The 23,404-nt window shown below is 43.5% G+C and overlaps 1 protein-coding gene across 1 annotated transcript in view; it reads left to right on the top strand.

Moving 5' to 3' along the window:
- The window catches only part of GREB1L (GREB1 like retinoic acid receptor coactivator), a 3,215,862-nt gene that overhangs the window by 2,269,689 nt on the left and 922,769 nt on the right, over nucleotides 1-23,404 (top strand). Inside the window, exon 19 of the mRNA XM_044065377.1 lies at nucleotides 8,614-8,795. Within this exon, the coding sequence (XP_043921312.1) occupies nucleotides 8,614-8,795 (182 nt within the window). The remainder of the gene's footprint in view (nucleotides 1-8,613; nucleotides 8,796-23,404) is intronic.

Genomic DNA, 23,404 nt, shown 5'->3' with positions numbered 1-23,404 from the left:
GTGGGAAACAGATACCGCATAGGGATTATCATTCTTTGTGTATTCCTTGTTTGGGGCCTGAGCACGACGTTGTTGGGTGTCGCTTTTGTGCTAGATTCAATAAGCGCACTATTAAGCGAAGGTTAGATTGTGCTAGGCTGGTCTTTGGGAAGCGGTGCAATTATAATATGCCGTCGGATTCTCCGGCGCCCGCTTCTTCGAAGAAGCGCAAAGACAAAGCGGTTAAACCCAGGCAAGAAGAGTCGTCCGTTCCGGACGTCGGTTCTTTAGAGGCGTCAGTGGAATTCCGACGGAGGCTTCTCTGGAGTCCCAGGGGGAGACTTTGATATTGCAGGATGTGGCCTCTCAGGAGGCAGGTCAGGCTGAAGGGGCTTCACAGGTTACTGTACTCCCCTCCCTTCCTAGGGTGGTTAGGCCCTCTCCTTCTGTTTCCAAGGCTTCTCCCAGAGGCAGGCCAGGTTTAGCTTCTGTTGGGGTCTCTCCTAGTGCAGCAGGGTCTGTGCCCAAGAAGCACATGCTTAAAATGGCAGAAGATTTGATTACTCTGATTAGAGGTTCTTTGCCCCCTCCTGATAAGAGGCCTAGGGTGGAGCCAGAGTTGGGGAGTTTTGAGCAGGCTTCTGATGTTTCTGAGTCTTCAGCTGAAGACTTGCAGGAGTACTCTCCTTATTCTGATTCTGATGCAGATGATTCGACTCCTTCTGCTTCTCCTCCAGAGGATTTTTCTTTTTCAGAGACTCTTCATTCCATGAGGGAACATTTTAAGTGGGAAGGTCAGGACTTCTCGGATTCCAGGAAAAGGCTTAGGGAATTTTTGCTTTTACCCCAGCATAGGCCCTTGGCTATACCTCCTGTTCTGGATGTTGTGGAAGATGTGTTTGCAGAGGCTTCACTTAATCCTGATTCTCTGCCTCCTGCTCCTGTTAAACCGGATAGGTATTACAGGGTGCCTGAGGCTCATAAATATCTTTATAAGAGTCCTAGGGCGGACCCAGAAACTGTTAGTCAGGGACCTAAGGGTGTCAAGGCCTCTGTTGTAAAAAATCCGGTTCCTCCAGATAAAGAGGCCAGAGCTTTGGATAGATGGGGAAAGAAAGTCTATACATCTTCTACCCTAGCTATGAGGGCTTTGAATTGCCAGTTTCATATGTTGAAATATCAAAACTATCTTCTTTCTCAATTGAAGTCTAAGGTGGATGCTCTGGCGGAAGGCATTGAGTGTAAAGAATTACAAGATTTGGTGCATGTTTCAGAGCAGGTGGGTAAGCATTCTTTACAATGTGGTTTTGATGCTGTACAGGCCTCGTCTAGAGTGGCTGCCACTGGTTCAGTTCTTCGCAGGCACGCATGGCTGAGGGATCAGAATTTATCTGACCATGTTAAGACAAGGATTTTGGATGCTCCTTTACAGTCTGATGTGTTGTTTGGTTCACCTGTGGAGTCAGTCTTGAAGAAAATGGAAGACAAGGCTAAGTCCATGCAGGCTGTTAAAGATTTTTTGCAAGTGCAGCCTCCAAAGTTTAGTAGGAATTGGCCTGCTAAGGGGTGGACGTATCCTTCTTATGATTCTCAGTCTAGGGGTAGATCTAGACGTGGTAGGGGCAGAGCTCAGTGTTCTTTCAGACCTAGAACAGGGAGTTCACCTGCACAATCTTCGGGTGAGGGCAGGGGCCAGTCCTTTCGTAAACAGGCCCAATGACCTACCTTTTCAGCTGCCAGATCCTTCCTGCCTGGCAGCTCCTTTGGGAGGAAGGTTGGCACTCTTCAAGGAAAATTGGAATTTGATTACCCAAGACAAATGGGTATTGGATATCATACACCGAGGTTACAAGTTTTATTTCCATACCTTGCCTCCTTTCAAAGGCATGCCGGACGTTCCTCCTCAGCAAAGTCTAGAGGCTCACAAACAAATTTCTCTGCTACTTCAAATAAGGGCCATACAACCGGTCCCTCTGCCAGAAGTGGGCCTAGGATTTTATTCTCGCCTGTTCCTAGTACCAAAGAAAGGGAACACGTGGAGACCAATCTTGGATTTATCTATCCTCAACACATATCTGGACATTCCCAAGTTCAAAATGTTGACGTTACAACAGCTTTTACCTCTGCTGGGCAAAGATCACTGGATGGTGACTCTGGATCTCAAGGAGGCTTACCTTCATGTTCCTATCTGGCTCAGTTGCAGAAAGTATCTGCGTTTTCGGACTGGGACTTCTCATTATCAGTTCTCTGCATTGCCCTTTGGCTTATCTACTGCGCCCAGAGTGTTCACGAAGGTTTTGGCTCCAGTGATAGCTTTCTTCAGGCTAAGAGGAATACAGATCTATCCTTATTTGGACGATTGCCTGATTCTGGCCCAAGGAAAGGACGAACTTCTTCATCATTTACAGTATGTGATAGCAGTGCTAAGATGCCTGGGGTATTCTGTGAACGAAATAAAGTCCAGTCTAGTACCCTCTCAGGACATGTGCTTTCTGGGTGTGAGACTGAATACAGCATCCCAGATGGCCTTTTTGACCCCGGACAAACAAAAGAATCTTTCTCTTTACTTCCATCAATTGTCTCATCAGTCCAGGCTGACTGCAAGGACAGTCCTTCAAGCCTTGGGGTTCATGGCATCTTGTATTCTGGTACTTCCCAATGCCAAACTGCATATGAGGAAGCTACAATGGTATCTCAAAAATGTATGGACACAGCACTGCCAACATATGGACACTGTCATTCAGATAATACCTTGCATTCAAAAGGAATTTTTGTGGTGGGCTCAGGAATGTCACCTAAACAAGGGACTCTCTGTGACCCGGCCAGAGGCGAGTCAGATTCTAACGACAGATGCCTCAGACAAAGCTTGGGGAGCTCATCTAAATGGAAAGTGGGTACAAGACAAGTGGCCTGCCAGACTTCAACATCTGCATATCAACTTGAAGGAGATGTTAGCAGTCCAATTTGCATTAATAGCTTTCAAGGATTTACTTCTTCAAGGGCAGGTGTTGGTTCTAACAGACAACACAACTGTCATGTGGTACATCAACAAGCAAGGGGGAACGCATTCTTATCCTCTATGCAGACAAGCAATGATTTTGTGGGAGACTGCTCTCAGTTTACAGCTAAATCTTCAGGCAAGGTTTCTGCCGAGCACAGAACTCCTTAGCAGATGTGTTGAGCAGACAAATTATGGATCCCCACGAGTGGAAATTGGATCCTCATGTATTTCAGAAATTGACAGTGTTATGGGGAACTCCAGACATAGATCTGTTCGCTTCTCCACTAAACTACCAGCTGCCAAAGTTTTGCACAAAAAGGTTTCATCCCACAGCTTGGAAAGTGGATGCTCTCTCATTCAATTGGAGCAATCTTCATGTGTATGCCTTTCCACCTCTGCCTCTCCTCCCAAAGGTACTCCTGAAGGTCAGACAGGACAAGCCAAAGATGATTTTTAATAGCTCCAGATTGGCCTCGACAGCACTGGTACCCATTACTGAGAAGTCTGGTACGGGAGCCTCCATGGCTTTTGCCTTCAATTCCACACCTGCTGTCTCAGGAGAACAGTCATTTACTCAGTCAAACTTCACTCTCTACATCTAACAGCCTGGCATATTCTGTTTTAAACCCTGGAGGGTCTCAGCTTCCACAGCAAGTTTTGAATGTTATTTTGGAGGCCAGAAGGCCTAGTACAAGGAAAGTGTACGCAGATAAATGGAGGAGGTTTTTATTTTGGAGTACAGCAAAGGAATTTGATGTTTCTAAGCATAATTTAAGTGTGGCTCTTCAATATCTTACTGAGTTACTGGACAAAGGTTTGTCCTTCTCCTCTATTAAGGTTCATGCTGCAGCAATTTCTGCTCACTATGACTGTGACCCACCATTGTTTTCTCATCCTTTGTTTAAGCAATTCCTTAGAGGGGCAAAGAATATAAGACCCCGCATAGAGCTCCTACTCCTGCTTGGGATCTCAATTTTGTGTTGGAGAAACTCACTCTACAACCTTTTGAGCCTGCAGCTACTGCCGAGTTGAAATATTTATCATGGAAGACTGCTTTTTTCTTGGCCATTACCTCTGCGAGAAGGGTTTGTGAATTACAGGCCCTTATGGCGGTTGAGCCTTTCTTAATTTTCCATAAGGATAGGGTATCTTTGCGTACTAATCCTTCCTTTATGCCTAAAGTGGTTTCTAGTGTGGCTTTAAACCAGACTATTCATTTGCCTACTTTTTATGCAAACCCCCAACATAAAGGGGAAAAGATTTTGCACACTTTGGATATACACAGGCAGTTGCGATATTATTTGAGCAGAACTAAAGGGTTCAGGCAGTCTCAGCAGTTATTTGTTTCATTTGCTTTGGGTTCTCAGGGCAAGCCTGTTTCAAAACAAACTATTTCTAAGTGGATTGGGTTTTGTATTGCTTTCTGTTATTCCCATCATGGTAAGGAGATTCCAGCTGGGATTAGGCCTCATTCCACTAGGGCTACTGCCACTTCTACAGCTTTTTTAAGGGGGGTGGCAACTAAAGATATTTTGGAGGCAGCTACTTGCAGTTCAGTGCATACTTTCTCTAAGCATTACCACCTTCCACTTTACTCTAAATCTAGGGCTGGTTTTGCCACTGCAATTTTACAGAGCATTTTGGCAGCTCCTAATGCTTTATAGTTTTGCCATCCTCCCTTACCTCTGCTTTGGGATTCTACCCATATGTAAGGACTGCAGCAATGTGAGATGAAGAACATAGTACAGTTTTGTACCTACCATAAATGTAGATGTTCGAAGATCTACATTGCTGCAGTCCAATTTACCCTCCCTCCTTCCCCTCTGTAGTTAGAGGCGGTTGTGTGGTTTGGGTTGTGAATATTGTAAATTTTGTAAATATTGTAAATAGGATTAGTGTAGGGGTGGTTGATTGGTTTTTTGCTGTCTTTTGGTTTTGGCCTTTCTTTTTAGGGCCTTCTGACATCTGGGGCAAGAAAAGACTGAGGATATGACGTCGGTCATGTGCTTTTGTACCCTGACGTTCTGATGTCAGTTCTAAGCGCCTTGACCGACGTCAGCCTTATACTTTGGTATTCGGGCCGACCGAGGACAGCGGACTACCCATATGTAAGGACTGCAGCAATGTAGATCTTCGAACATCTACATTTTATGGTAGGTACAAAACTGTACTTTTCAGAGCTGCAGGCACTCATGGCTGTGGAACCTTTTTATCATTTTTTATCCAGACAGGGTTTCTCTGAGGACAAACCCAACATTTATGCCTAAGGTGGTGTCCAGTGTGGCTCTTAACTAAACTATTCATCTGCCAACTTTTTATCCAAATCCACAGAACAAGGGGGAGAGAATTCTGCATTCTTTGGACGTACACAGACAGCTTAGATTCTACTTGGACAGAACCAAAAGTTTCAGGAAGACAGAGCAATTACTAGTGGCATATGCTGCAAGATCACAAGGAAAGGCTATCTCAAAGCAGACTATTTCAAAGTGAATAGGCCACTGCATTCATTTCTGCTATTCACAGCATGGCAAGCCAGTGCCTAAGGGCATTAGGCCACATTCAACCAGAGCTGCAGCCACTTGTCACATTCAACCAGAGCTGCAGCCACTTGTCACATTCAACCAGAGCTGCAGCCACTTCAGAAGCCTTCCTCAGGGGAGTACCAACCAAAGACATTTTAGAGGCTGCTACTTGGAGTTCAGTGCACACCTTTACCAAGCACTATCATCTGCCACTCTACTCTAAATCCAGGGTAGGCTTTGCCACTGCAGTTCTGCAGGGCCTCATAGCCGCTCCTAATGCTGTTTAGCTCCAGCCTCCCAACCATAGCTTTGGGACTCTACCCAAATGTAATGACTGCAACAGTGAAACACGAAGAACATAGTACAGTTGTGTACACTTACCATAAATGTAGATGTTCGAGTGTATTCACTGTTGCAGTCCAGGTTACCCACCCGCCATCCCCCTTTTTTCTGCTGGAACTTCTCTTTCCTTCTCTGATTTATACGACCTATGTGGTGTATTTGCTTGTAGATGAAGGAAAATATTGTATTTGTGCATGTATTATTATATATTTATCAATTATGCCTACCCTTTTAGGGGGCACCTGACATCTGGGGCAAGAAAACTGAAGAAAATGGCATTGACTGTTTATTTTATACTCCTGATGACCTGACAACAGGGAAGGGGCGACAGTAACCGATGCAGGAGGCAAGACTTTGGAATTCAGGCCAACTGAGGGCAACCTGCCAGCAGGATTACCCAAATGTAATGACTACAACAGTGGATACACTCGAACATCTACATTTATGGTAAGTGTACACAACTGTACTTTTTCCTCCCTCCATCCCCCTTGTCTCTGTCTCTCCTTACAAGGAACTTTTTGGTGTTTACTTTCTACTGGTGGTGGTGTTCCACCATAACCTAGCTCCCTCATGGGGGTTCCTGACGGGGCAATTAAAACTGATGTAATGGTGTTGGCTGCCTTATTTTATACTACTGATGACCTGACGTCAGTCCTGGAGCGACGGCAGCCGACATAGAAATGCTAAGCCTCTGGTATTTGGCCCGACTGAGGGCTATCTTGGCAGGGATAACCCAAATGTAATGACTGCAACCGTGAATACACTCGAACATCTACATTTATGGTAAGTGTACACAACTGTACTTTTTCCACCCTCCAACCCCCTTGTCTCTCTCTCTCTTTCCTCTCTGTGTCTATTATTCATCCCTTACTGGGTTATTGGTATTTACTTTTTACGGGTGATGTTTTTCCCCACCATAACTTTGTTCCCTATTTGGGGGAGCTCCTGACATTTGGGGCAAGAAAAACTGATTTAATGGCGTCAGCTGCCTGCTTTTATACCCTTGTTGTCAGAACTGAAGCAACAGCAACTGACGCAGAAATACTAAGTCTCTGGTATTCGGGCCGACTGAGGGCTACCTGCAGGCAGATAACCCAAGTGTGATGACTGCAACAGTGAATACACTCAAACATCTACATTTATGGTAAGTGTAGACAACTGTACTTGCTCTTACGTTTTCAAAACCTCTTGTGTGCACTGTATAAAATATTAGATTCCCTTTAACAGATCTTTCTAATGCTTATAACTTGTACAAATGAGGCATTTGCATTTAGATAACTGTTAAGACTCCTCATGTTGGGAGAGCTGTGAAGAGAACTGCCTAATTCTTGCAGGTTTCTTCTTTTTAGGTGATAAAGCCACATTTAAGCTAAGTTATTGTGTGAGCTTCCTCTTTAACACATTAATCTTTTAGATGTACTGGATCCTTCTCATTAAACAACTTTTCAGATAGTTAGGCGCTGTCAGGAGCACATAACAAGGAGATGGTTTATGACAGCCTGCCTAGAGGCTGTGGAATTGTGTGAAATAGAAAGCAGTGTGGCTGAATGAGATCCCAAAACACATTACATATGAGAAAGCACCCCATGTTACAGTGGCTGTGTAGTATTGTTCATTATTTTAGATAATCTCTGCCTGTAAATTTGTGAGGGAGTTATAATCATGAGGTTTCAACAGTTATAATCATTGTTATATGGGGTCTAGAGGAGCACAGTGTGTTTCTTTGCTCATTTCTTGATGGATGCAGTCCATAGTTAGGTTGATAAAGTTATATCCAAGTCTATAAAGTTATCTTGATTTGTAATCATAGCACAAGCAGTATTTCAGTTGAAAGCATGTCTTAACATGCTGATTTTTTATTTTTTTGGTTAAGCTTTTGGTCTCACAGCTGCAGAGATGTGCCAGCTGGCCTCATTGCCTGTCTGCTCACCTTAGGACAGGTTTCCCATGGCTGGTATACTATAGAATGGTTTTCTCCTTTGTTCTACTCTCACATCCTTCCCTTTACTTACATTGCAATACCAGAGAAGTCCCTGTAGTACCAAAGCACCAGTCTATGTGGTATCTGTCTGCTGCATACCCCATAGCCTTGACTCCCCTCCCCTAAGAATGGCAAGATGACATCTTGCAGTAGCATACCTCTCAACCTTTCAGAGCAAGAAATCTGGACAAAGCTGTAAATAATTGGGGGGACAAACCCCCCCAAAACAGGAACACTTTTTAAATATTGCTCTTACAAACTTAGAAAGTCGATAGACTAACAGGTTTTGCATTAGCATGTATTCCTGAAGGATATGAAGTCAGAAACTCAAATGTCTGCCATTATTTTCTGACTTCCATTCTCAGTGATTTGCCAGAAAACCACAATTTTGAGAAACGGGCCAAAAATATGAGGCGAAAATCTGGACAGTTGAGAGGTATGCGCAGCTTGCTCTAGCTGGTTTCTGGCATCTGGCCATTAGTTGTTCTCTGATTTTGCATTTAGGAACTCTTCCTTCAAATCACTGAACTAGTCTTCAGCATGTAATTTTTGGATAAAGTTGTAAAAGTGTTTGCCATATCTTCTTTTGTTAGAGAATTCATGTGTATGGTTTTGCCACTATGGAAGGTGTAAGAATACTGGGGTAGTAGAGGTCTGTTTTGAGTGATATGTGCAATTCACTGATTTTATAAAGCTGTATATAATTATTAAAAGTGAAGGAGAATGCCTAGTAAATTAGTGTGACTCTGCTGACAACCCTATAAGCTTCTGCAACATTTCTTTTTCAGTGTTTCAGGTTCCTTGTCTCATGGGGAGCCCATTCAGGGCCTGAGTGACAGAGTTGTGAACTGCAGAGAGGTTCTTGAGGCCTTCAATTTGATTGTACTGGAAGTCAGTTCCTTTCCTTATGCACTACAGACTCAGCAGTCCAGAATTAACCCACTTAATGAGGTGCACTTTGAATCATCGGGTATTATGGTAAGTATAGTTGACTAGCTCTACTTGCAGGCTTTGTAATGAATTAAAACATATTCTTTCGGCATAAAAACTTGTCTGTATTTTGCTACCTGCATTTTTCAAGTTTTATGGTCATTAATAGGATCGCTGCTGTACTATTTCATTATACACTGGACTTAGCTATAGGTGTGTATCTGTTCATCCATTTAGAAGAGCTGGGATATCCATATAGAGTGGAGCTGGGCTCGTCCCATGCTGCCAATGTCAACATGATGCTTGGTACTTGAAGATGAAGTCACACATGTTGACTTCAGTTCTTTTTATGCTGTAAGAGGAGTAAAGTCTGTTAGCTCCTTCAAGGCTACTTCAGGAAAGCCAAGCACTCCTAGTTTGGAAGAAATCTTTTTCCTGATTACTTACTGTAAAAACAGTTTAATGTTTGCCTTTGGGAATTTTTCCAAGGCCCTTGATATCACTAGAAAATATTGTCACAAAAACTGTGCATGTGGGAGATGAAATCAGTGACATATTGTTTGGGAGAATGCAGTTAGGTCTCTCTCTAAGCATGTGACATTTTCAGCAAGAAAATCCTGCTTTACTATGCCTAACACTTAGGGCTTCATTGGAGCATAATAATGTGCTTGTAGTTGGATATGCCTTTTGCCCTTCCTTCATCTGGAACCTTTTACCAGAAAGGGAAAATCACTATGTTGGGGAAATATTAAACTTAACTGTCAGTTCCACAGGAGAACTAGGGAATGAGTTGCATGGAAAAAGCCTCCATAACGGATTGTTAAGAGGGGTTGTCTGTCAGAGAGCTAGTGACCATAGAGACCCTACCAGTTCCATATGAGCCTGAATTAATCAGTCCCAGAAAGTCACATCCTTGCCCTCTCCCCCTTCCTGGGTCTCAGTGTTTCTTTCCATTGATATCTGCATTGTTAATCTTAGTCCTACCAAAGGTAAACGGCAAAATTCTTGCATCACATACAAACCCAGACCTCAGAGATTTTTTACTGTACTACGATCAGATTATGGGTCTCAAATATCTACAAGAATGTCAGTGCTTGTACAAAGTGTTTAAGCTTCCAAGGGAACTTTACTGTCTCATGTTATTCATGCAATTCTAGTTGAGCACTCACAGATACTAAATGAGTCTTTTTCAGGCTTAGATTTCCAGATGGCTTCATTTGCACACTTTGAACATTTCTTTGAGCTTTTTTTTTAGCTACTGACAACTGATCAGTGAATGTACACACCACAAGAAGTCTGCCTTGTATTTTTTACTTTGGCTGTGTCGAGTTTACAGAAGAATATGTGGCAGCCTGGCCTTGATTTTTTTTTTTAACAATATGAGGAATTTTATGAGTTCTATTATTTTTATTGGACACTTCACAACATACAATTCCATCATTGTTTTGTGTAGTTATCCCTTGGTACATACCATTACATACATTTATGTGCCTTAAGTAACAGTACCAAACTTGACCTTCTTTGTTTGTGTCTTTTGGCTTTTCCCGGTTAGGGGTCGCCACAGCGGAACTCCGGTTCGCTAATGATTGGTAGTGGATTTTTACGTACCGGGTTACCAGCCCTGACACACAACCTTCAACGAAGGCACGACCCATTCACATATGCCTCCACACAGAAGACGCTGTAGCTGAGATTCGAACGGGACAACATCTTGCTACGAGGCGACAACTCTACCACAGCACCACCACCGCAGTACCAAACCCTGACCTTCTAATTTTCATATATCTGTTGCCTTCAGAATACCGTGTCATCATACCATTTTGTTCAAAATCATGTGCCTGACAACCAGTCTTCACCCATACCTGAATAGTTTTACTAGCATCTGCCAGCTGTACACATTGTTTTGTAACACTGCTCACTCCCCCACCTCTATACTTCTGAATTCTTACCTCTTAGCACAGAGTCATCAAAAATCTGGACAAAGGCCCATGAAAAGTAGGTACAACTGGCCACAAATCTGGACACTTATGAACATAAAATTTGCATACACAATTGTGTAGCCCCACCCACTCCCGTGGAATTGTGGGATACCCACATTCAAAACACAGATTGAATCTGGTGGTCCCCTGCCATAAATAAACTTTACAACAAAAGGAAGAAACTGTTGCAGAAAAGAGGAAAATCCCAGGATGCAAAAAACTCCTTTACCAGACTCAGTAAGAAACTGAGATCCCTCATAAAATCCTCCAAAGCTAGTTATGAAAATAAAATTGCCAAAGATTCCAAAGACAATCACAAGGCATTCTATAACTATGTCAAGAATCTAAATGGCAATGCTCAGATCTGCTCTGAGCTAAAACAGAATGGCTTTAAATATACTGATCCCAAGGATATTGCCAATATCCTGGCAGATCGATTCAGTGCCAACTTCACCCCTTTCTCACCCCCTAAATGGCCCATCTCAATACCGGAAGATTGCCAAATTCCGGTAATATTGGTAATAACAGCCACACAGGTAAAAAACGCACTCTCCAAAGCTAAGAATACAGTATCCATGGGACCAGATGACATCCCGGACTGTGTACTACATGAACTACAATATGAACTGGCACCTCACCTAAGTGTCATGTTTAATCATAGCCTCACCTCAGGTTTCATGCCCACTGAGCGGTGCAGAGCTACAGTTATCCCACTCCACAAGGGGGGATCCACCTTGGATCCCAGAAACTACTGTCCCATCAGTCTGATGAGCCTTGTCTGCAAGGCAATGGAGCGTATTATCATGGAACTTATAAACAAAGACATTGGCAACCTTCAAACACTGGACCCCACCCAGTTTGGGTTCGTGAAGGGCCGATCTTGTCTCCTGAACCTGATTGACTTCTTCGAATCAGTCTCCAGAGCCATGGACAAGGGTAAGGTGGTCCACACAGCCTATCTAGACCTTGCCAAGGCCTTTGACACCATCCCCCACTCTGGAATCATAGATAAAGTTACTAAGCTGGGCATTAATCCCTACGTTACCCAATGGGTTGCTAACTGGCTTACTGATAGAACCCACACTGCAAAAGTAGCAGACTCCAAATCCAGCTCCAGACAAGTGGAGTACCTCAGGGTTCAGTCCTGGGACCGCTCCTGTTTGGCCTCTACTTCTCTGAAGTACAGGCCAACACTAAGGGACTGTGGCTAACAAAGCTCGCAGATGACTGCAAACTGGGAGCCATTATTGAATCCCCAAATGATGTGGATACTCTACAAAAGGGCCTTACAGAAACAGATGCTTGGTGCCAGAGCCATGGGCCCACGCTCACTGCCAAGAAATGTATAGTTATCCCCTTTGGGAAAAAACATGTACCCGTGAATTACCATATAGGTGGCAGTACAATAAACACCGAAAGTGTGATAAGAGACTTAGGGACATAGGTGGACAGTATTCTCACCTTCGATAACCACATCGCCACAGCAGTCAGGAAATCCTTCTATGTGGCACACCTCATCACTAAGGGCTTTTCATCCAGAAAAAAGGAGGTCATTGTCCCACTGTACTCATCCCTCATTAGAACCATTATAGAATACAACGCCCTGTTTGGTATGTACCTCTCAAGACATCTGCAACAGCTGCAAAGGCCACAGAAATACCTCACTAAAAGAATCACAGGCCTAAAGCAGATGCCCTACGCTGACTGCCTTTAAAAACTCCAGCTATACTCTGTCGCATATCGTCTACTCAGAGGCAATCTCTGCTTAACATACAAGGCCATGTCAAACCCAGAGCTGTTGGACATGCTACACTTAAAGAAATCCCAATCCCTCAGAGCCGCATGCTCCACGGATCTAAACCTTGTCATCACAATAAACAAAACATGCTGGAGGGATAGGTTCCTGACCCAGAGACTCCCCAGACTCTGGAATAGATTGCCCATACATTACATGTCAAGCAGAGTGCCTCTTTGGCCCTCTTCAAAAGGAACCTTGACGATTGGATGGGAGAAAGGAAATTCACCCTGGGGATCATGTCAATCGCCCTGCTAGACAGGGGTCCAGGGAAGTAAATAGTGTGGGAAGAAATAGCCAGGGAATTATTATGGCTAGACTTGTATAGGCCCTAGGTCTGATAGCCTAGTACCAACCTATGAACCTATAAACCTGTAAGAACAGACAAAATATTGAACACAAAATATAACCAGAATAAGTGTTTCATTTATAATAACATTTGAACTTATATCAAACTTTGAACTTGTGTAAAACTGAAATGCAATTTTCTTTTGTAAAAATAAAATTAACTGCTACAGTAATATTAAAAAAATAAACTGCTAAATGTAACAAAATTACAAACTATTAACTAATTATTAAGCATCCGTCTGCCTGTTCAGCACAAAAAAAAATTTTTTTGAACAGTTATGTTCCCAGTCAGTCAGTGCAATCTAGTGACCAAAAACTCCTGTCTACAAACTTAGCAAATCTGCTGGGCATTGTCTGTATTCATACAAGGTTACTAAGGCCTGGAACTCCTTACCTGTATCCATCAGGCCTGTATTCCTCCTTCCCTTTTTTCAAAACTGCTATGAAAGACTTCCTAGTTTCAAGCTTGATTTCACCCCTCACATGATCTGCCAGATAATAGTACCGTTTGCAGATGAACTCCTTTTCAGGCTTGGCTTGGCTTACTCTTGCATGATTTTCCAACTGTTCTACAGTCACGCACAGTTTTGAAACTGTTTAGTGGACAGAAAACCACCTACATGATCAAGTGGTGGCACCAGTAATTTAAAAAAAGAGGGCCTACGTGTTTCAGCTGCCTTTTTCAGAAGGAGAAGAAAAAAAAAACAGTGACGCTTTAGGGTTGCCACCTTTTCAAATGCTGAAAGTGGGACATTTTTTGTAGAAATGTGAGGTTTTGTAGGACAAAATGTACCCACAGCCAGTGCAAAGAACATAATGTCATTTTTTTTTCAAAGTAAAAGCTTGCTCTTATAGCTAGTTTTTAACATTAAAGTGTTTAAAATAGACAATGACCGTTCTATGCAAGTTACAAGTCTTTGTCTTAAAATCTCACATTTGCCATTTTCTATATATTTTTTTTTTTTTGAAGGACACAACTGCCCAAAGAGGGACAGGTGGTAACCCTAGTGACACTGTCAGGTATACAGGTCATGTGTTAACAGATTTTATAGTGTAACTTATTTTTCCGAGTAACATTCCACAAACCCACTGAAAGTGGGAGGAGTTATATGCCATGCATTAAGCAGATTTTATGGTAGTTAACTACCCAGATGTTTGACTGGGCATACTTTTCAAGAGCCTTTGCATCTATTTTTGAGGTCTGTACACAAATAATAATGGATCACTGTTTGAATTGCATTAATTGACAGGTACATGTCCCAACTTAATATCCTTTCTTAGTCCTTCTTTTTTTATCTTGCTTATGTACATCCCTCTCCCACGAACTGTTCCATATTTCCTGCTAGCCCCATCAGTACATGCATCTTCACCACATGTGCATTAATAAGGTGTTTTAATATATGTCACACCAGGTATGATGGCATCCATATGTGCCACATGGCTATCCATTTTAGTGTATTCAATAAAAAGAGCATTTATACCATACTGCATGGGTTCTTATCAACTTGTTAGAATTAAAAACCTCAGCGTTGGCCGGCTAAGAACTTGCTGTATTCAACTGGACGTATAAGAGAATTTAAGTACCTTTATCTGCACTTTTTTTCCAAAAATACAGTATTTAAATTGATTTTAACTGTGTTGCAGGAATATTAACTGAACTGGAAGTTAGTCAGTGTTTGCTGAATTTTGTTATTTGCTAGTAATTACAGGTGTGGGGGTAGCCACATTCTTTGATTTCCTGTCCTTGCCTATTTAAGTGGTACAGTGTGAAATATTTTCTGCTTAAAAACCTCAGCTTTGGCCAGCTAAGAACTTGCTGTATTCAACTGGACGTATAAGAGAATTTAAGTACCTTTATCTGCACTTTTTTTTAAAAAAAATACAGCATTTAAATTGATTTTAACTGTGTTGCAGGAATATTAACTGAACTGGAAGTTTTGACTGCTCTTCAGTTAGTCCCACCCACCCTGTTTTTGTTTTGGTGTTAATCTTAGTAGCCTTGAAACTGCCCGCCCCTCTTGTAAATTTGTGTTTGGATGCTCCTGGGCCCATCTCATTTGCTCACTCAACTGAGTGCAGTGAGATCATATTCTGATTTCAGGCACTCCTACTGTGTACAAAGAGAGCATCTGGGAAACAGAAAAAAAAATTAAGCTTGTTTCCTGCCTTTCCTGTTAAGTGGTATAGACTATTTGTAGGCTTCTGAGCCCCCAAGCCCTTCTGTGTTGGAGGGAAGCCTTCTAGCTTAGTTTTTATTTTCTTATAACTAGCCAGTTTTCTAGTTTCAGCACTCAAATCTGTTTCTTTGATCTCAGCACTTGTTGAGAAAAAAAAAAATAATCTGCTTTTACTGTACTTGTGTTTCTACCTACTTTATTTTACTTTTGCATCATCTTAAAAGCACTCAATTGTATTTATTACTGCTTGGTGTAACTCATTCTAAGCCTTTTGGTTTAAACACTTGGGCTTCGGACCAGTTGTTTTGCACTGAGAGGGTTTGTGGTCTGCACTGTAGTGCCAGAACAGGTAGCTTACATCCTTCTAGGTTGGGAACTGCTGATTGAGGGCTCAGTGTCTGTTATTCTAAAAGTGTATTAATTCTGGTTTAAGCACTTGGGCTTTCAGGCCAGTTATTTTACATTGAGGGTTCGTGGTCTGCACTCTTGTGGGAGGAGAGGCTGGACTCTGCCCTTCTGAGCTGGGAATTTCTGGTTAAAGGCTTATAGTGCATGCATATCTGAACTGCTTCTTACTGAAGTTGGTGCGCCTTGTTTGCTGTGGCATAGACTGGATTCGGGCCTGCTGGATCTAGCTTTGTTTGTGTAACTTGAGCACTAACCCAGGCATTCTCTAAAGTATTCAATTGTATTTATTACTGCTTGGTAGTAACTTGATTAAAGTGTAGCTATCATTCCAAGTCTTTTGGATTAAGCACTTGGGCTTCAGACCAGTTGTTTTACATTAGAAAGGTTTGTGGCATGCACTGTGGTGGCAGGACAGGTAGCTTTCATCCTTCTAAGTTGGAACTGCTGATTGAGAGCCCAGTGTCCGTTATTCTTAAAGTGTATTAGTTCTGGTTTAAGCACTTGGGCTTCAGGCCAGTTATTTTACATTAAGAAGGTTCGTGGTCTGCACTCTTGTGGGAGAAGAGGCTGGACTCTGCCCTTCTGAGCTGGGAATTTCTGGTTAAAGGTTTATAGTGCCTGAATATTTGAACTGTATTTTACTGAAATTGGTACACCTTGTTTGTTGTAGCATAGACTAGATCCAGGCCTGCTGAATCTAGCTTTGTTTATATGCTTGTTGTTTGTTTGCTTGTTATTTCCCTGGAACGCTAATTCCACCTAATACGCGGCTTCTCAGCGCTTCTGTGGATCACTAGTGATATCTGCATTGCTTACTGTACTTATTTCCTTGTTTCACTTGAAACAAAGTTACTGTTTGTCGTTTTTGCATTTAAGTTACCTGTAACACATTGCACATAAGTTACCTGGCACTTGCTCACTAAAGCAATTATATAAGTCAGCACTAAAAATTAAAAGCACTACACCCTCACTCCCCACTGGCCCTTGTTTTCAATTATTAAGGAATTCCCAATATTATTCTAGCATGTCCAAAGGTCAGTTGTTAATCTCCTCTCTGGTCCAGCTGGTGAATCTGGGAATCTTGAGGCAATGTTACAACTGGCTCATGTACACAGACAACCCTCTCCTCCTCCCAACAAATTCCAACACATGTGAGAAATGCAACCATATAGCCAAACTGGAGGCTAAGCTCTCTCAACTCAGTACTGGCATAACCAGTCAGGAAGAGAAGGAAACCACACTCACTACAATTCCAGTCTCACATAGACCTACCACGACAGCAAACCAAACACATAATCACACAAAAACATACTCGGAGGCTCTAAATAAAGATCTGCCCAAGCAGCAGAGACCTCCAAAGCAGACACCCAAGCATCCGCTACCTCAAAACAAAACACGTGCAACACATATCTCGCAAAGCCAGTGTGCCGAACAGTCACAGCCCTTAAGACTAAACAACACACCTGATGCACTTGTAATAGGTGACTCTATCGTCAGGCACACTGACGTCCCGCTCACCAGGCTGAACAAGGAGAGGGTCACGGTGAGCAGCCTGTCTGGCGCTAGGATCCGACACATAACACTAGCACTCGGGTCACGCCAAGGCAAGTACAAATATGACTCGGTCATTGTCCATGCTGGTGTGAATGACCTGAGATGTACCTCCCTGGACTACATGAAAAGAGACATAAAGGAGCTCTCCGAGCATGTAGCCCACGCCGGTATGACCCTGACCTTGAGTAGCATCTTACCCTCATCAAGAATGATGCCACAATATGAAGACAAGATGATCAATTTCAACAATTGGCTTAAGTACTGGTGTCATTCAAAGGGGATCCAATGCCTGTCAGCTTGGGATGATATGCTCGACAAGCCACGATGCTTCAGTAGGGACGGCTTGCACCTGTCACCCCTGGGCTTTCGGATATTGGCAAAGGCTCTTGCTACCCCCATAGTGCCTTTTTTAGGCAAGGCTCAAAAGACAAACCCACCTCCATAGGTATCACAAGGGATAAGAAACTAAAAGTAATGCTACTCAATGCCAGAAGTCTAAACCTCAAGATGCACGCACTCGAAACTCTCCTTAGCATGGAGAACATCGATATCTGTGCAGTAACAGAAACCTGGTTCAGGGCTCCCGAGAGCACCCCAGCACTACCAGGTTATACCTCATACCATGCTTTTCGGCCCCAAAACTTGGACCGAACCACAAAAGGAGATGGAGTATTGATATTCATCAAAGATACCCACACCTCCAGGTTGGTGGCAAAGCACGAAGCATCAGAGACTATCCATGTGCAACTAACAGTGGGTAAAACTGCCTTCCAGTTTATAGCCTGCTACAGACCACCCTCCCAAACCCAGGAACCCCACTCGGCCTTCCTGAGAACACTGGAAAATATGAAGGTCTCTCCAAACACCATTATATTGGGCGACTTCAACTACCCAAACATAGACTGGGAGCATTACTCTAGCTCCAACACCCTAGCCCAAAGGTTCCTAGAATTTATAAACTCAAATGCTATGGAACAACTTGTTACCACTCCCACAAGAGGGGAAAACATACTGGACCTGATCATCACCAACATGGGGACTCTATGCTCCAGACCAGAAGTGTATCCCTCACTGGTAAGATCAGACCATAAACTAATCTCACTGGATATTCACATCCTGACCCCACCCCCTGCCCAGAAAACCACAGTGAAAAACTTCTCTAAAGCAAATTTCACACTCCTCAAAACCGAGGTGGAATCCTTCAAAGCCCCCGGGCCTGTGGAAAATACGGCCCAGACCACAGAATCCTTTATAAATGCATTCTAATAACACCTTCAGGAATGCATGGATCATGCGATCCCAAATAAAACCAAACCCAATCCTCCAAAAGCAGACGTCCTGTCTGGTGGACCCCAGCCATAAACAAACTATACAATAGAAGGAGGAAGCTACTAAATGATAGAGCGAAATCCCAAAAAGGGAAGGCATCACTGATCAGTATTAGCACAAAACTACGGGCACTCATAAAATTGTCTAAGGCCAGCTTCGAGAGAAAAATTGCACAGGACACTAAGGATAATCAGAAGGCTTTCTTTAGTTATGTTAGGAACCTGAGTGGTAATTCCCAGATATGCTCAGAATTAGTCCAAAATGACAAAAAATACACTGAACCCACAGACATTGCCAACATCCTAGCTGACAGGTTCAGCGCAAACTCCCCCCCCCCCCCCCACCAAAAGGGCAAATATCTATCCCAGCAGAGGGCTGCCCCCCTGACATCTCAGATGCTCAGGTAAGAGCCGCCTCTCCAAAGCAAAAACACAGTATCAATGGGACCAGACGGTGTCCCGGGCTGCATCCTACATGAACTCCAAGAAGAGCTAAACCCAAACATAAAACTACTGTTCAATCTCAGCCTTACTACAGGATATGTACCCAAAGAGTGGTGTACAGCAACAGTGGTCCCTTTCCATAAAGGTGGTGCCTCAACGGATCCTGGAAACTATCGCCCCATAAGCCTGACTAGCTTGGTCTGCAAAGCTATAGAAAGGATCATCATGGACCTCATAAATAAAGATATTGGGGACCTACAGACACTGGATCCTACCCAGTTCGGCTTTGTTAAGGGTAGATCCTGCCTCTTAAACCTGGTTGATTTCTTTTAAACAGTCACCAAGGCGATTGACGAGGGGAAGGTGGTCCACACAGCCTACCTGGACCTCGCAAAAGTCTTCGATACAATACCCCACTCGGGCATTATAGATAAGCTCACCAGCTTAAATATAAACCCCTCTGCCACTAGATGGATTGCAAACTGGCTCAATGACATAACCCACATGGTTAGAATTGCTGGAGCCATGTCAGACTCCAAACCAGTTACAAGTGGTGTCCCACAAGGCTCAGTCCTGGGACCTCTCTTGTTCAGTATATATTTCTCGGAGGTACAGGCCAACACGGAAGGACTGTGGCTGACCAAGTTCGCAGATGACTGCAAACTGGGCGCCATAATCGACTCTCCAGCCGACACAAGCATCCTCCAAAAGGGCCTCATAGAAACAGACAATTGGTGCCAGAGCCATGGCCTCAAGCTAAATGCCAAAAGTGTATAGTCATCCCCTTTGGCAAAAACAAAGTGCCCACAAATTACCACATAGGTGGTAATCCATTAAGTACAGAAGAAGTAATTAGGGACCTGGGGACCCAAGTTGATAGCAATCTCTCATTTGACAACCACGTGGCCAAAGTGGTTAGAAAAACATTTTATATAGCCCACCTAATCATGAAGGGATTCACATCTAGATCAGGGGAGGTCATCATGCCTCTTTACTCATCCCTCACCAGGCCCATAATTGAGTACAATGCCCCTTTTGGGATGTACCTTACCAGAAACCTGCAGCAACTGGAAAGACCCCAAAAGTACCTCACCAAGAGGATCAAAGGGCTCAAACAGATGCCATATGCTGCCCGGTTAAAGAAACTCCAGCTCTACTCAGTGGCATACCGCCTATTCAGTGGCGATCTGTGCCTGACGTATAAAGCTATGTCCAACCTGGAATTAATGGACATGCTGCACCTCAGAAAATCTAAATCCCATCGAGCTACGTGCTCGAGAGACTTGAACCTCAGCACTGAAATAAATAGGACATGCTGGAGGGACAGATTCATAACCCAGAGGCTCCCTTCACTCTGGAATAAAATCCCAGTCCAGGTTAGGCAGAGTCCCTCATTGACTCTCTTCAAGAGGAATCTTGATGAGTGGATGGGAGATCGTAGGTTTACCCCGGGTATCACTTCTGTGTCACTGTTAGACAGAGGCACAGTATACTAACCTCGAAAAAAGACATAGCAAAATAAATTTAAAATGGGTGGCGAAAGCCAAACACATTCTGGCTAGGCTTATAAATGCCCTAGGGCAGATAGCCTAGTATGAACCTATGAACCTATAATAGCAGTAATCAACACTTATGAGCATGTAGGAATGAGACTGAACTGCAACATAACATTATAAGAAAAATTGGCACTGCATTTCAAAGTTCATTACTGGATAAAAAAAAAAAGCAAAAACAACAGTGCCTTCTTTTAAATGCAGCTAGATGAACAACTTCCCAGAGAAAGAATGGTGATGGTTCTGTCTCTGAAATAAATACTCCCTGGCATACCTCTCAACTTCTTAGAGCGAAAACTCTGGACAAAGGCCAGAAAATTTGGAGACTTTTTAAACACTGCTCTTACAAACTTAGAAAATTGACAGGTTCATAGGTAGGTACTAGGCTATTAGCCCTAGGGCCTATATAAGCTTAGCCAAAAAAGGTACCCTGGCTTTCGCCACCCAAGAAAATTATTTTCCTGTGCCCCTGTCGAACAGAGCCACAGAAGTGATCCCTGGGGTGAATTTCCTATTTCCCATCCAATCATCAAGATTTTTCTTGGAGAGTGCTAATGAGGAGCTCTGTTTGACATAGATAGGTAGTCTGTTCCAGAGTATGGGAAGTCTCTGGGACAGGAATCTATCCCTCCAGCATGTTCTGTTTATTGTGGTGACAAGGTTTAGGTCCCTAGAGCGTGTAGCTCGGAGGGATTGGGTTTTCTTTAATTGGAGCATGTCTGACAGCTCTGGGTTTGACATAGCTTTGTATGTTAGGCAGAGATCGCCTCTGAGTAGGTGATATGCGATGGAGTAAAGCTGGAGTTTTTTGAGACGGTCTCCGTAGGGCATCTGTTTGAAGCCAGTAATCCTCTTTGTGAGGTATTTCTGCGGCCTTTCCAGTTGTTGTAGATGTCTTGTGAGATACATACCAAAAGGGGCGTTGTACTCTATAATGGGTCTAATGAGTGAGGATTAGAGGGGAACAATGACCTCTTTTTTTCTGGATGAGAAACCTTTTGTGATGAGGTGAGCCACGTAGAAAGATTTCCTGACCACTGTGGCGATGTGATTATCAAAGGAGAGATCACTGTCCACCTGTGTCCCAAGGTCTCTTATCACACTTTCGGCGTTAAGTAGACTACCACTTATGTGGTAGTTCATGGGTACAGAGTTTTTACCAAAGGGGATGACAGTACACTTTTTGGCATTGAGCTTCAGGCCATGGCTATGACACCAGGCATCTGTCTCATTGAGGCCCTTTTGTAGTATGTCCACATCGTTAGGAGTTTCGATTATGGCTCCTAGTTTGCAGTCATCTGCAGACTTTGTTAGCCAGAGACCTTTTGTGTTAGCCTGTACTTCAGAGAAGTAGATACCAAAGAGGAGAGGACCCAGGACTGAACCCTGTGGTACTCCACTTGTCACTGGTCTGAAGTCGGATTTGGAGTCTGCTACTTTCACAGTGTGGGTTCTGTCCATGATCCAGTTGGCAACCCATCTTGTGACATAGGGATTATACCTAGTTTAGTGAGCTTATCTATAATTCCAGAGTGGGGGATGGTGTCGAAAGCCTTGGTGAGATCTAGATAAGCTGTGTTAACCACCTTACCCTCATCTATGGCTTTGGTGACTGCTTCAAAGAAGTCAGTCAGGTTTAGGAGACATGGTCTGCCTTTTACAAACCCGAACTGGGTAGGGTCCAGAGTTTGGTGATTACCAATGTCTTTGTTTATGAGTTCCATGATGATACGTTCCATGGCCTTGCAGACCAGGCTCATTAGGCTAATGAGGCGGTAGTTCCTGGGGTCTGTCGTGACCCCCCCCCCCTTTGTGGAGTGGGATAACCATCACGGTGCGCCATTCAGTGGGCACAAAGCCTGAGGTGAAGTTATGATTGAACATGGTACTTGGGTAGGGTGCCAGTTCATTCTGTAGTTTGTGTAGAAAGCAGCCTGGGATATTGTCAGGTCCCATGGATGCTGTGTTCTTGGCTTTGGAGAGTGTGTTTTTTACCTGTGCAGCCGTGATTACAGGAACTTTGCATTCTTCCGGTATAGAGATGGGCCCTCTAGGGGGGTGAGAGGGGGCTAAAGTTAGCAATGAACCTATCTGCCAGGATGTTGGCAGTATCAGTTGGTTCTGTATATTTAGTGCCATTGTGCTGTAACTCAGAGCAGATCTGAGTGTTACCATTGAGATTCTTGACATAGCTATAGAATGCTTTGTGGTTGTCTTTAGAGTCAGTGGCAATTTTGTTTTTGTAACTAGCTTTGGAGGATTTTGAGGGATCTCACCTTCTTACTGAGGTTGACCAGGGAGTTCCTCCAGTCATGGGATTTTACTCTTTTTTTTGCAACAGTTTCTTTCTTCTGTTGTAGAGTTTGTTTATGGCAGAGGACCACCAGATTAGCTTCCTTGATGTTCATCGTGTTACACTGCTGCAGTCATTACACTTGGGTTATCCTGCCATCAGGCGGTCCCGCAGTCAGCCAGAGTTCCAAAGTCTTGGTCCGGCGTCGGTTGCTGTCGCTTCTTCCCTGACGTCAGTGCGCCAGGGGTATATAAGATGCATCCGACACCATTTTCTTCAGTCTTTCTTGCAGTGCGGTGCCCGAAGCAGAAGCAGTTCGCAGGTGCCAGTCGGCCGACTCCTGAGATTTTCGAAGTTGAATTTCAGATCCGAAGTCTTCAATAAAGATAAGTACCCTGTTGGGGAAACTTTTTTCTTGCCTCAGACCGATGTCAGAAAAAGTTAATAATTGTATTTCTTGTGGGAAGCCAATACCTCATAAGGACTTCCACTCTTACTGTATTCCATGCCTAGGCCCTGATCACAACATCACTAGTTGTCAGTTGTGTGCTAGATTTAATAAACGCACTATAAAAAGACGTTTTGATTTTGCTTTGCACTACTTTGGCCGAAGGTTCAATTATACTATGCCGTCAGATCAACCGACGTCCGCAATACCGAAAAAACACAAGGACAAGGATAAAGACAGGCATCCGAGGTCCAAAACCGATGACGAAACCTCTTCTAGGCCAGTCGCCAGTTCTCAGTGAGGCGCTTTCGCAGCCCCTGAC

The sequence above is a fragment of the Protopterus annectens genome, chromosome 3.part0 (assembly GCF_019279795.1).
Source record: "Protopterus annectens isolate FY-2018-M chromosome 3.part0, PAN1.0, whole genome shotgun sequence".
In the NCBI taxonomy this organism is placed as follows: domain Eukaryota; kingdom Metazoa; phylum Chordata; order Ceratodontiformes; family Protopteridae; genus Protopterus; species Protopterus annectens.
This window is presented reverse-complemented; position numbering and strand designations above follow the sequence as displayed.